Source organism: Trachemys scripta, chromosome 1 (genome assembly GCF_013100865.1).
Source record: "Trachemys scripta elegans isolate TJP31775 chromosome 1, CAS_Tse_1.0, whole genome shotgun sequence".
Taxonomy (NCBI): domain Eukaryota; kingdom Metazoa; phylum Chordata; order Testudines; family Emydidae; genus Trachemys; species Trachemys scripta.
The window spans coordinates 315,531,628-315,543,831 of NC_048298.1; the positions used below are offsets into that span (position 1 = coordinate 315,531,628).

The 12,204-nt window shown below is 44.5% G+C and overlaps 1 protein-coding gene across 3 annotated transcripts in view; it reads right to left on the bottom strand.

Annotated features, from left to right (window-relative positions):
* Positions 1-336: 336 nt before the first annotated feature.
* The window catches only part of CNTN5 (contactin 5), a 987,313-nt gene continuing 975,445 nt past the window's right edge, over positions 337-12,204 (bottom strand). For all 3 annotated transcript variants that reach the window (XM_034758906.1, XM_034758905.1, XM_034758907.1), the window contains one exon: positions 337-3,369. In XM_034758906.1, the coding sequence (XP_034614797.1) occupies positions 3,266-3,369 (104 nt within the window). In that variant the 3' untranslated portion in view covers positions 337-3,265. The remainder of the gene's footprint in view (positions 3,370-12,204) is intronic.

Consider the following 12,204-nt stretch of genomic DNA (forward strand, 5'->3'; position numbering starts at 1 on the left):
CAATCTAATTTCCAGTACAAATTATTTTTGTAATGTTTGGTAGGTACAGCTGTTACTTTACTTGTTTTGGTTTTTGATGTAGCTTTACATGTATTTTTTTGTATTTAAATACAAAGTTACACAATGCCAGAAGGTTAACATTTGCTTGAAATTATAAAGGCATCATATCAAAAAATCTTTTGATTTTACTGGTCAGATTTTCCAGATGCACTACTGTTGATTCCTATTTTCTTCTTGAAAGACATGTGAAGCAAGTGACTGTCCTTGTTAGAATCCACAATATTTTGGGCATTCTATCCTGAATAAATATTATTCAGAGGCTGATAGGACATAAGATAAAAGTCAATAAAAAGAGAATTATTTATTAAAAAGGTCTAATGTTACAAGAACAGTACACAGGAACTATTATTTTTACTGTGTCTTTCACATAGTATATACCATTATATATAGTATATATACAGATTGTATACAATATAGCTAACATTTTGAGATGGGCCATGACAGTAACTTTGTTTTGGGCTGCAAACAAAATTTCTTTGATTATTTTTTTTTATTTTATTTTCAAAACAGCTCTTGCGATGTTATACAAAAATACAGTCTTTTTAGTGACTGCCCTGTTACAAGCTCATTCAAGAAAAAAAAAAAGAAAACTCTTTTTGCAGCTAAAAATTAATGACTCATGATAAGGACACATTGCTTTCTGCAAAGTAACAAATATGTAATACATAGATACTTAAACATTTAAAACATGTTTATTAATATATTTAAGATGCAAAATACATATTCTGTTTATGTTGAATATAAAACATGTCCCCTTGTGTCCCTGCAATACAATTACATGACCTGAAGATGTGTTCCATATTTCCACCACTATTTTGATGCTACTGATCTAGATATAAGTAGATGTACTTATATCTATTTATCCACACCAGACTTTGATACTTGTCATCAACCATATCCATTTAGTGTATTCAGAAATTTGTTTGACTAGAATTCCACCAATGGTGACTATAACTCCTTTGATTATGAATACCCCTGATTGAACTGCACTGGTGTACAGACAGAGGGAATTACATTTGACTAATTTTAGAATGTGGAAATTTTGCCCTCTGGTTCATTATTGATGCTGATTTTTCTTTAGAAACATGAGCCTGGTCATGCAAGCTCTCTTGCATAATGGAAATGCTTCTGTTTTGCAACCCATAGCAGGCATTTGCTTTGTTTCAACTTGCTCTATCAGCAATGGCAGAGAAGCCAATGTGCATTGCATGCAATCTATTCCACCCCCCTTTCTTTGACCACAAACAGTTATTTCAGAAGAAGTTGTTGAAGGAAGTCCTTTTCTTGTCTTTTATCTCAAAACTTTTGGTTCTCAGATAATTGTCTCATCATTGCTCTCCTAGCAATATGGTGACTAAGAATATTTAAAACCTGGTTCTGGGGTGATCTGAATAGAACCTTTAAAATTCTCAGTGGGTAACAAAGAAAATGATTCTAACGGCTTTTGAAGAAAATATTTTTGTAAAATGTTCAAAAAGATAAAAAATGAAAATCTATCTTTCATTCAGTTTTGTACAACTTTTGAGTATCTGCTCTGCTATGGTGCTTCCCTGGCTGTTATTTTAAAAGTGTAAGAAATGGCACATTTCGAATGTGCTGACAAGCAAGCAAAGTGATAGCATTTTTGTTAGAGAACCCAGTGCCTGAATTAGATCTCTATGAAAAGAGTTAGAGAATCAGCTATAAGAGTTATGCTACCAGGACTTTCCTGATAAAATGATTTGAGCACAACACACTTGATTACCGCAAACAAGGTAAAGTTCATCCTGGGCACAGTCCCTAAAAACACGATAATAAAAAGTCCCCTCGCTGAGAACATCACACACACCACACTGTACAAACCCACCCACACTCACACCATATACACTAGGGGTCATTTTGGCTTAGGTGCCAATATGAGGAAAGGCCTTTAGATCTAGAATGGGGACTCCTCCTAACTGATTACAGAGTGGAGAAAAGACTGATACAGCAGAAGAACGGCTGGGATTAAAGATGTTAGCACACAGTCCCTATAAAATCAGTCTCTATCTGGTGAGCTCTAGAAGAAGGTCCAGTAGCCTTGCCAACTGGAAAATCTTGCTTGATAATTCTTATTTACCCACGTGTCATTTGGGACACAACATTCCACAAAACATATTCTAATTGAACTCTGCATGTTTGCATGACTACAATCCATGAAATATTATGGTCTCTCCATGATATGCATTCTTATATACTTCAGCTTTAGCTTAATTACCAAAGATAGAAAGTACAGTACCATACAAAAATGGACTAAAAAAATAAGATCTAAGACTGACAGGAAAAAAGCAGATTTGTCTCCTTGCATTCCTTTTATTTGCTCATTTAGCAACTACTGTATGCTATGATTAAATGCCCAATGGTGGTTTAACTGCTATATGCACTGTTAATGAATTTAGATTATTTATTTTTCTATTAAAAATAAACATTTATTTCCTCTGCAGTTAAATTATACAATATTTGATGAAAAACAATAGAAATTATTTATTTCCTTTTAAATTTGTGTTCAGTCATTTCCAGTTTACCTTGCAATAAAATTAATGGCTTCTTCTCTGCTCTGTTCTCTTTCTCGGGAGTGCTTTCAAAATATCAGATTGACAAATTTTGCTAATTCAATATATATTCATACATTTTTCCAGAAAATATTTCCTGTACTTATCCAGTGGGCCATAGAACTGAACTTCTTTTTCTTCTCTTCTACTGCCTTGTCACTGTGAGCAGACAGCCTTAGGGGAAGCAACAAAAGCACTAGATTCAAAGTCCTTATCAAACTTCACTCATTTAAAAACAAACAAACAAACAAAACCAATGTACTGTACTAGACACCACTATTTAAACAACTAATGGCACACAACTGGGGATCACCGAAGTTAAACATATTAAAAAAGTAAAGTACATTTGACAGAAATTACATTTGCTTACAAAAGTTTATTACATACAATCTGCATATTTCTGTTGGGCCAGTAAGTGTCCCCTCCCCAAACAGAGGACATCTACAAAAACTGAAGAGAAAACCTGATGAATCATTTATCATTTTTCCAACACTCCTCTAAGTGCACCATGTGTATTTCTATGGGTCTTTAGGCATTTGCTTAGGGTTCCAGCTTCTTCATGAACATAAAGCTCCATCCATTGGTGTCATCAAGCTAAAGCAAACAAACAACAACAAAAAAAAGGTCTGCAGTCTTCACCATGAGGTGGAAGGGACCATCAGTGCCAAGAGCAATGTTACAGATGTCGAGGAAGTAGAGAGAGCATGTAAAGTGGATTGAGAGCTTGTAACTTTTCCACCTGAAATGAAAAACCAAAACAAACAGGGAACAAATGGAATAAACTGTTCTTTCCATATTTATCAAGAACAAATCATGTCAAACGAACTTAATAGCTTTCTTTGACAGGGTAACAAGCCTTGTGCATGGGGTGGTGGTGATTACCAAATGTTCATCCATAATTGTTACTGGACTTTTACCATTTGAGTGCCTTTATGTGCATATTAGGAGGAAAAAATTAAATTAATTTATTTTGTGAGTTGGTCACAGTGGCTATCAGTTTGGAGAAATGAATGTACTCTGATAACACTATTTCTGTTTATGGGATTGTACTGAAGAATATTTCCATAAATATATTTATCACAAGAATGATAGTAATAATTACATTAATGTCCTGGTATGTGCTGCTGTCTAAGAGAGGATGAACCCAGATCCTCAGGTTATTTCAGTTGATGAAATTTCATTGCAATTTATACTAGCTAAGGATCTGGCTAGAATAATTGTTCACGGCTAGTTACATTTTAAACTAGGGACTGTTTGTTCCCAAGCAAATGTTACAATATTGGTGCAAAAGTATTGGTATAAAGTGCTCCGTGATCTCATTCCTCACACTGTCACCAGTTTTCAATAGGAACACTATTGGTGTGTTTCTGCTCTGAGTTTCACCAGTGTGAATCAGGAGGAATTCCACTGAAGCCATAGAGTTATTGTAAATGTATGTGAGAACAACACAAGGCCCTATATTCTTGTGAGACTAATATAACCCACCAGTTTTATACTGTTTTAAGATATGATAAAATTACTTTATTTTATTTTTTTACTATGCATGAAAAATTGCAAGTGATTTTTCTAAGAGGCTGCAAATCTGCATGTTTGTGAATGAGGAAGGGATCTCAGATTAAGTTAACATACATTTCTTTGAACATCAGAGTCCAAGCTCTTTGATTACAATACTAAATTGAAATAATGTCACAACATGACAAAAACTGGAGTTTACTGGTGAGTGTGCCAGGGTCTGCCAGTCATATTTGCTCAAAAAGCCAACTCCTATCATATATTTTCAGATATGTTTTTGTTCTGCTCTTTGTGATGAAGAGGCTGAAAGTCAGATTTCTCTTGCCAAGGAGCCCCTAACCTCTTCAAAATATTGACTAATACACAGACGTTGTCCTTCTTGACGTGATCTTAAATCTTTACCTACTCCCTAACAGACAGCTGTTTTTTTTCTTCCTCAGATAAGTCTCTCTTTTCCTCATACCAACCAGCAACTTTGCCTTTATCTTGCACCTGAGAAGCAGGCAGTCCTCTGGTGATGACATTTTAGATTTAGTATTGGTAAGTAGCGAGGACCGCACAGAAAAACTGGTTATAGAGGACCATCTTGGATTGAGTGATCATGAGTTAATTCAGTTTAAACTAAATGGAAGGATAAACAAAAATGGGTCTGCAACTAGGGTTCTTGATTTTAAAATAGCAAACTTAAAACAATTAGGGAATTAGGGAAGTTGACTGGACTGAAAAAACTCCAGGATATGAATGTGCAGGAGGTTTGGAGTTACTTGAAGTCAAAGTTACAGAAATTATCTGAAGCACCCCAAGCAAGGGGAAAAACCTCACAAAGAAGAGTTGCAGACTAAACTGGATGACCCAGCATCTCAAACAGGTTATTAAGAGAAAGCTGACTGCCTACAAGGAATGGAAGATGGGAAAGCTACCTCTTGGAGGTTAGAAAGTGTAGGGATCGAGTGAGTACTGCCAAAAGCCAAGCAGAGCTGGACTTTGCAAAGGAAATTAAAACCAATAGTAAAAGGTTCTTAGCCTTTTAAATAAAAGGAAAATAAGGAAAGAAGAAGTGGGACCACTAAGCACTGAGGATGGGTGGAAATTAAAGATAATCTATGTATGGCTCAACATCTAAATTAATACATTGCCTCAGTTTTTAATAAGGGTAATGAGGAGCTTGGGGAAGTGGAATGGTGGTTAATGAGAAGGATATGACAGTGGAAATTACAACATCTAAGGTGAAAGCCAAATTCAAACAGCCTAATGGGATCAAATCAGAAGGCCTGATAATCTCCATCCAAGAATATTAAAGGAACTGGCATGTGAAATTGCAAGCCCCATGGCAAGGATTTTTAATGAATCTGTAAACTCAAGATTACATGCGATGACTGGAGAATTGTTAATATTGTCATTGTTCTCTTCTCCTCTTGCAATGGGGAGAGATGTGTGCAGTGGAGTGTTTAGGAAAATTTTCTGAATATATATTTATATATATTGCTATATGTTTATGCTTGAGAAAGCAAGGTCAAAGAAATGGGTCCTGCACTTGGAGAGGAAGGTGGTGTAGTTTGTGATGGTCCTTAGTTCCTATAGGAGCACATTTCACAGCCATTTTATTAGTGACACAGTCTTCATCCTGGAGCTTTAGGCAGTCTTTTACATATTCTGGATTCAGGCCACTGAGGTCTTTGAAGATAAGGACCAAGATCTTGAACTTAATTCAAAATTCTATAGGAAGCCAGAGTAGAGAGCAAAGGACAGGATTGATGTGTTTTCTGTAGCCAGTATTGTTGAGGAGATGTATTACAGCATTCAGCCCCAGTTGAATGCTTTATGTCCAGGAATATCACATTGCTGACATTCAGCCATGAGGTGATGAAGACTTCAATAACTGAGGCCATGTCATTGCCCTCCAGGATAAGATGAGATGGTAGATGCTGCTCTGTGAGAGCTCAGTGTTAGTGAGGAATACAAGAGAAAGAACGGTTACTCACCTTTGTCACTGTTGGTCTTCGAGATGTGTTGCTCAGATCTATTCCAGTTAGGTGTGTGCGCGCGCCGCGTGCACGGATGTCGGAAATTTTTCCCTAGCAGCTACCTGGAGTGGCGCCGATATGGTGCTCTATATATGACCCTGTCAGCCCGACCCCCCTTCAATTCCTTCTTGACGGCTAATCCGACAGAGGGGAAGATGGGGGGGAATGGAATAGATATGAGCAACATATCTCGAAGAACAACAGTTACAAAGGTGAGTAACAGTTCTTTCTTCTTCGAGTGCTTGCTCATATAAATTCCAGTTAGGTGACTCCCAAGCCTTACCTCGTAGGTGAGGTCGGAGTCAAGGTATTGCAGACTGGAGAATCGCCCTGCCGAAGGCTGCATCATCACGTGATTGGTGAACGATGGCGTAGTGCGACATGAAGGTGTGCACTGAACTCCATGTGGCAGCCCTGCAGATGTCCTGGAGGGGTACGTGTACCAGGAAGGCCATTGACGAGGCCTGCGCCCTCGTGGAGTGCGCTGTGACAACAGGCGGAGGGACCTCGCTATGTTATAGCAAGCGCGAATACATGCCACGATCCAGGAGGATATCCGCTGGGAGGAGACTGGCGAACCTTTCATCCGCTCCGCTAGAGTGATGAACAACTGGGTTGTTTTGCGGAATGATTTTGTTTGGTCTATGTAGAAGGCAAGCACCCTCCTAACGTCCAGCAAATGCAGCTGTTGCTCACAGAGGGTGGCGTGCAGTTTTGGATAGAAAACCGGCAGGAAAATATCCTGACTGACATGGAAGCGGGATATGACCTTTGGTAGGAAGGCTGGATGGGGCCTAAGCTGCACCTTATCCTTATGAAAAAACGGTATACGGGAGCTTGCACGTGAGAGCCTGTAGCTCTGAAACTGGACGAGCCGAAGTGATGGCCACCAGGAAGGTGACCTTCCAGGAGTGGTAGAGTAGTGAGCAGGAGGCTAGAGGCTCAAAAGGAGACCCATAGGATGAGTCAGGACTAAATTAAGATCCCAGGCCGGGACAGGGGGCTTCATCAGGGAATGGATCTTTTCCAGTCCTTTTAGAAAATGACTCACGATAGGATGTGCAAACACTGACTGCCCGGAAATGCCCGTGTGAAAAGCCAAAATAGCTGCAAGGTTTAAGAGAATGAATGCCAGGCCCTGAACTTTTAGGTGTACCAGATAGTCCAGGATACACGGGATTGAAGCCTGGAGAGGGAGCACCTGCCGTTGGGCACACCAGATAGAAAACCTTTTCCACTTTGCTTTGTAAGCGGTTCTAGTAAAAGGCTTACGGCTTTGTAGGAGTACCTGCCTCACCGGGTCCGAACAGGCGAGCGCCTCTTGATTTAACCACGGATCCTCCAGGCCATAAGGTGAACTGTAGGTCTGGGTGGAGGAGGCGACTGTGATTCTGTGAGATGAGGTAGGCGGATTGGGGACCAAAGTGACAGGTCCGTGACTGTGGGTTACCAGCTCTGGCAAGGCCAAGCTGGAGTCACCAAGATGACGTCCGCCTTGTCCCTGTGAACCTTGAGAAGCACCTTGTGGATGAGAGGAAATGGCAGAAAGGCGTATAGTAGTTGGCCAGACCATGGAATCAGGAAGGCATCTGCAATTGAGCCTTGACTGTGACCCAGGTAAGAGCAAAAGGTTGGGCACTTCCTGTTGGCCCACGTGGCGAACAGGTCAATTCAGGGAAACCCCCAATTGCGGAAGATGGAGTGGATGACATCCGGACGAGTCGACCATTCATGTGTGAGGAACCGTCTGCTCAAGCTGTCTGCCAGTACGTTCTGAATGCCCGGGAGGTATGAGGCTTCAAGAAGGATGGAGTGGTCTAAACAAAACTCCCACAGTAGGAGGGCTTCCTGACAGAGAGGAGATGATTGGGCTCCGCCCTGCTTGTTTATATAAAACATGGCCATAGTATTGTCCGTCAACACTGCTATACAGTGGCCCTGCAACTAGGACAGGAACGCTTGGCATGCAACGCAAATTGCCCTGAGTTCTTTGATGTTGATATGCAGGGCTAATTCCTCTACTTGCCACAGGACTTGTGTATCATGCTTCCGAGATGCGCTCCCCAGCTGAGTGCCATCTCATCCGTTACTAAAGTCAGGGTTGGCTGGGGAGGGTGGAACGGTACCCCGGCACTTACCGAGCTGGGGTCCAGCTACCAGTGCAGGGAATTGAGGATATGCTTCGGGACGGTCAGCACCATGTCCAGATTGTCGCGGCTGGGGCGATACGCAGACGCGAGCCATGCCTGAGCTGCAACCTGGCATAGGGGGGAGGGATAGCTCAGTGGTTTGAGCATTGGCCTGCTAAACCTAGGGTTCTGAGTTCAATCCTTGAGGGGGCCATTTAAGGATCTGGGGCAAAAATCTGTCTGGGGATTGGTCCTGCTTTGAGCAGCAGGTTGGACTAGATGACCTCCTGAGGTCCCTTCCAACCCTGGTATTCTATGATTCTATGTTGCACCATGTAGGTGCAGAATGCCATGTGACCCAGCAACTTGAGGCACTGTCTCACCATGGTGGTGGGAAAGTTGGAAAGGCCGTTGATCACCTGTGCGAGGGCTAGATGACGGGCCTCTGGGAGGAATGCTCTCGCCCGGTTTGCATCCAGGACTGCCCCAATGAACTCTATCACTTGTGTTGGGACGAGGACAGGCTTGCTGACGTTCAGAATAATGCCCAGGTGGTCAAACGTGTCTCTGACCAATTGTACCTGCGATTCTACTTGATGGCGAGATAGACCTCATATGAGCCAGTCATCTAGGTATGGGTAGACGTGCACATAGTGGCAGCGAAGAAAGGCCACCACAATTGCCATGCATTTGGTGAAAACGCGGGGGGCTGTGCAGAGGCCGAACAGAAGAGCCATGAACTGATAATGAGTCTTGTTTACTATGAAACAGAGAAAACATCTGTGGGATGGGTTGATTGAAACGTGAAAATAAGCGTCCTTCATATCAAGGGCGGCGTACCAGTCTCCCGGATCTAGGGAGGGAATGATCATGCTCAAGGAGACCATGTTGAATTTTGAGTTGACAATGTGCTTGTTGAGTTCCTCTCTTTGCCTTGGGAATGAGGAATTAGTGTGAGTAGAAACCTTTGCCTCTGAGCTCCTGAAGTACCTCCTCCACTGCTCCTAGAGTTAGGAGGGACTGGACTGAAGGAGGTCCTGTAATGCCCGGTAGTCCATGGGTGAAGGGCCGGATGTAGATGTACCTGCCACCATCTCATCGGGAGAAGACAAGGAGGAGGCGACTGGTAGGGTCCGAAGCCACCCCTTGGTCAACTGGATCCTGTTCCTCCCGGGTACCGGGTATAGCCTCCACCGGGGGTGGGGCTGGGTCCCGCGGTTGGGTGGGATCCGGAGGAGGACGACTAATGGTTGCCTTGGGAATACGTGACCCAGAGCGTGAAGGTGGAGGGGCGCCTGGAAGGGCGCCCTGTGCTTACTGGTATGCCCAGGGGGTCCAGAACTGCCACTGGGGCTGCCAGTGTGGTGCAGAAGTGTCCTGTCCGATACCGCCCAGGCCTGATTGGGGAACCTCCGATGCCCTTGATGCCCCACCCGACCTGAGGGAGGGTGACTGGGAGCGGGATGGTCAAGGAAGGGAGGTGCGCTGTGTCAGGGAGATTTCCGCATCCCTCGAAGAGTGGGATGGGTGCTGCACGGAGTGGCGGGATCCAGACAGTAACTGGCAGTGCCGTTACGGGGATCGGTACCGTGAGGTCAGCCAGTGCCGAGAGGTCGGGCTTCACCTCAGTGAAGATCGGCCATGGGAGTGTGACCATGAACGGTGCCATGTTGGGAATTGGTGCCAAGTTGGTGAGCGGTGCCATGATGGAGAGCGGTGCCGCGATGCAGAACGCTGCTGGGTTGGAGTGCAGTGCTGTGATGGAGAGTGGAGATGACGTGGAGAGATGCGGTGCCGCGATGGGGAGTGGTGCTGTTGCGTGGAGCGGTGCTGGTTCAAGCGGTGCCATGAGGTCTCAGACTTTGACCTGGATCTCTAGCAGGACCACGACCTGCCAGCCGATGACCATCTCGAGCGGGAGCGACTCCAAGGATCGGGGCTGTGGGACCAGTGCTGCAAGTCAGACCATCGCCATGAGTCAGACCGGCGCATAGAGTAGATGCGGTGCCGGGACTCAAAGCGGTGCGGAGGTGCTGGTCTGGGGGCAGATGCCTCTTGGCAATGCCGGGGGTCGAGATGGTATAGGCCTCGAGACTGGGGACTTAGGCTCCGTCATTTCAATGAGGCCTCTGGCAGCCTCATAGGTGTCAGGAGTGGAGGTAGCATGACCTCCTCCACCTGCAACTGTGGGGAGTCCGACGGTGCGGGGCTCCCCTTGGGGGTGGGGACCCGTGCGGGACTGGAAAGTGTATTGGACTTATGTCCCTGGTCCACGCCGTGCCCTGTTGGGGGTGCGACTGTCATCTTGGGCCTTTGTGGAGGCTTCTCCGTGGTCTGCTTCTTACGGGTGGCCGGGGAGTGAGACCGGGGAGAGTGCTTTTGGGCCCCCGGAGGTCGCCGGGCCCTAGAAGTGCATGCCAAGTTCTTTTATAGCGTTGTATCTGGCACTGCTGGGGGGCACTCCGCACTGAAGTGCTCGGGGCCGGGTCTTGAGGTGGACGGAGGGCAGATTCCATGAGGAGTTGTTTGAGTCTAATGTCTCTCTCCTTTCTAGTGCGAGGTTTAAATGCTTTGCAAATCCTACACTTATCCGCTTGATGGGCCTCTCCCAGACATGGAAGACAGGAGTTGTGGGGGTTACCAATGGGCATAGGCTTGCCGCAGAAACCGCAAGGTTTGAAGCCCTGGGACTGCATGCTCCGGAGCCCTGTAGGGCACTTGTTGAAGGGGGAAACCCCTTCAGGTGATAACAACTATACTTAACACTATTCTTAATACTAAAGATAACAGAAACTAACACTTAACTAACAATAGGGTAACTATACACAGAGATAAGTAAAGTAGCGAGGGAGTAGTGGAGCACTTGAGAGCAAAAGACCATTGTTCCAACAACCGTTGCTGGCGGTAAGAAGGAACTGAATGGGGGTCGGGCCAGCAGGATCGTATATAGAGCACCATATCAGTGCCACTCCAGGGGGCTCCACAGCCCGACGGGTAGCTGCTAGGGAAAAAGTTCCGACATCCGTGCACACAGCGTGTGCACTTACCTAACTGGAATTGATATGAGCAAGCACTCGAAGAAGAACTCCTTAAATTGCGGACTGAATTGACCAGTTGTAAGTGGTACCATCAACCAAAGGATGCTGCAAACTCTCCAAAATGCTTTCCTCTATCCACTATCATAACCCTTGTCTTGGTTGGGTTCAACTTCAATTAGCAGTTCTTCATCCATAAACTAATCTCATCCAAACACTGGGCCCTCTTGATGGTAGTGGTATGTGGTGTGGGACAGGAAGAGCTGTGTCTCATTTGCATACTGCTGGCATATGTAGTTGTCTGACCAATTAATCTAGTGGCTGTATTTAGATGCTAAATAGGACCAGAGAGAGAACTGATCCTTTTGGGATTCCACAACTGAGGGGTCTATTTGTGAAGCTGCAGTTTTCCATCCACTACTCGTTGGGGGCATCCCTCCAGTAATGATTCTAACCATGTTAGCATATTACTTAGGACCTCTGCCATCTCCGTCAGGCGAGACAGCAGTATTGCATGCCTGACAGTGTCAAACACCACAGAGAGGTCCAGGAGGGTGAGAACAGATGTCTGCTCTCTGTCTACTGACAGACATTCATCAATGCCACTAAAGCTGTTTTCATCCCATGTCCTGGCCTGAATCCAGATTATACCAGGTCCAGGATACTAGTTTCAATTAGATGAACCTGAAGTTGGTCTTTGGCTAACTTATCTATGAGCTTGGTCAGGAACAGGAGGTTTGGCCCTGGGTAAAAGCTGGGTAGAACTTAAGCATCCACGGTGGGTTTCTTTGGTGTTGGACAGATTATTGGGTGTTTGAAGGAGGAAGGGAAGACTCCATCTCTGAATGAGGCATTGGTTATTGCAGTTAGGAGT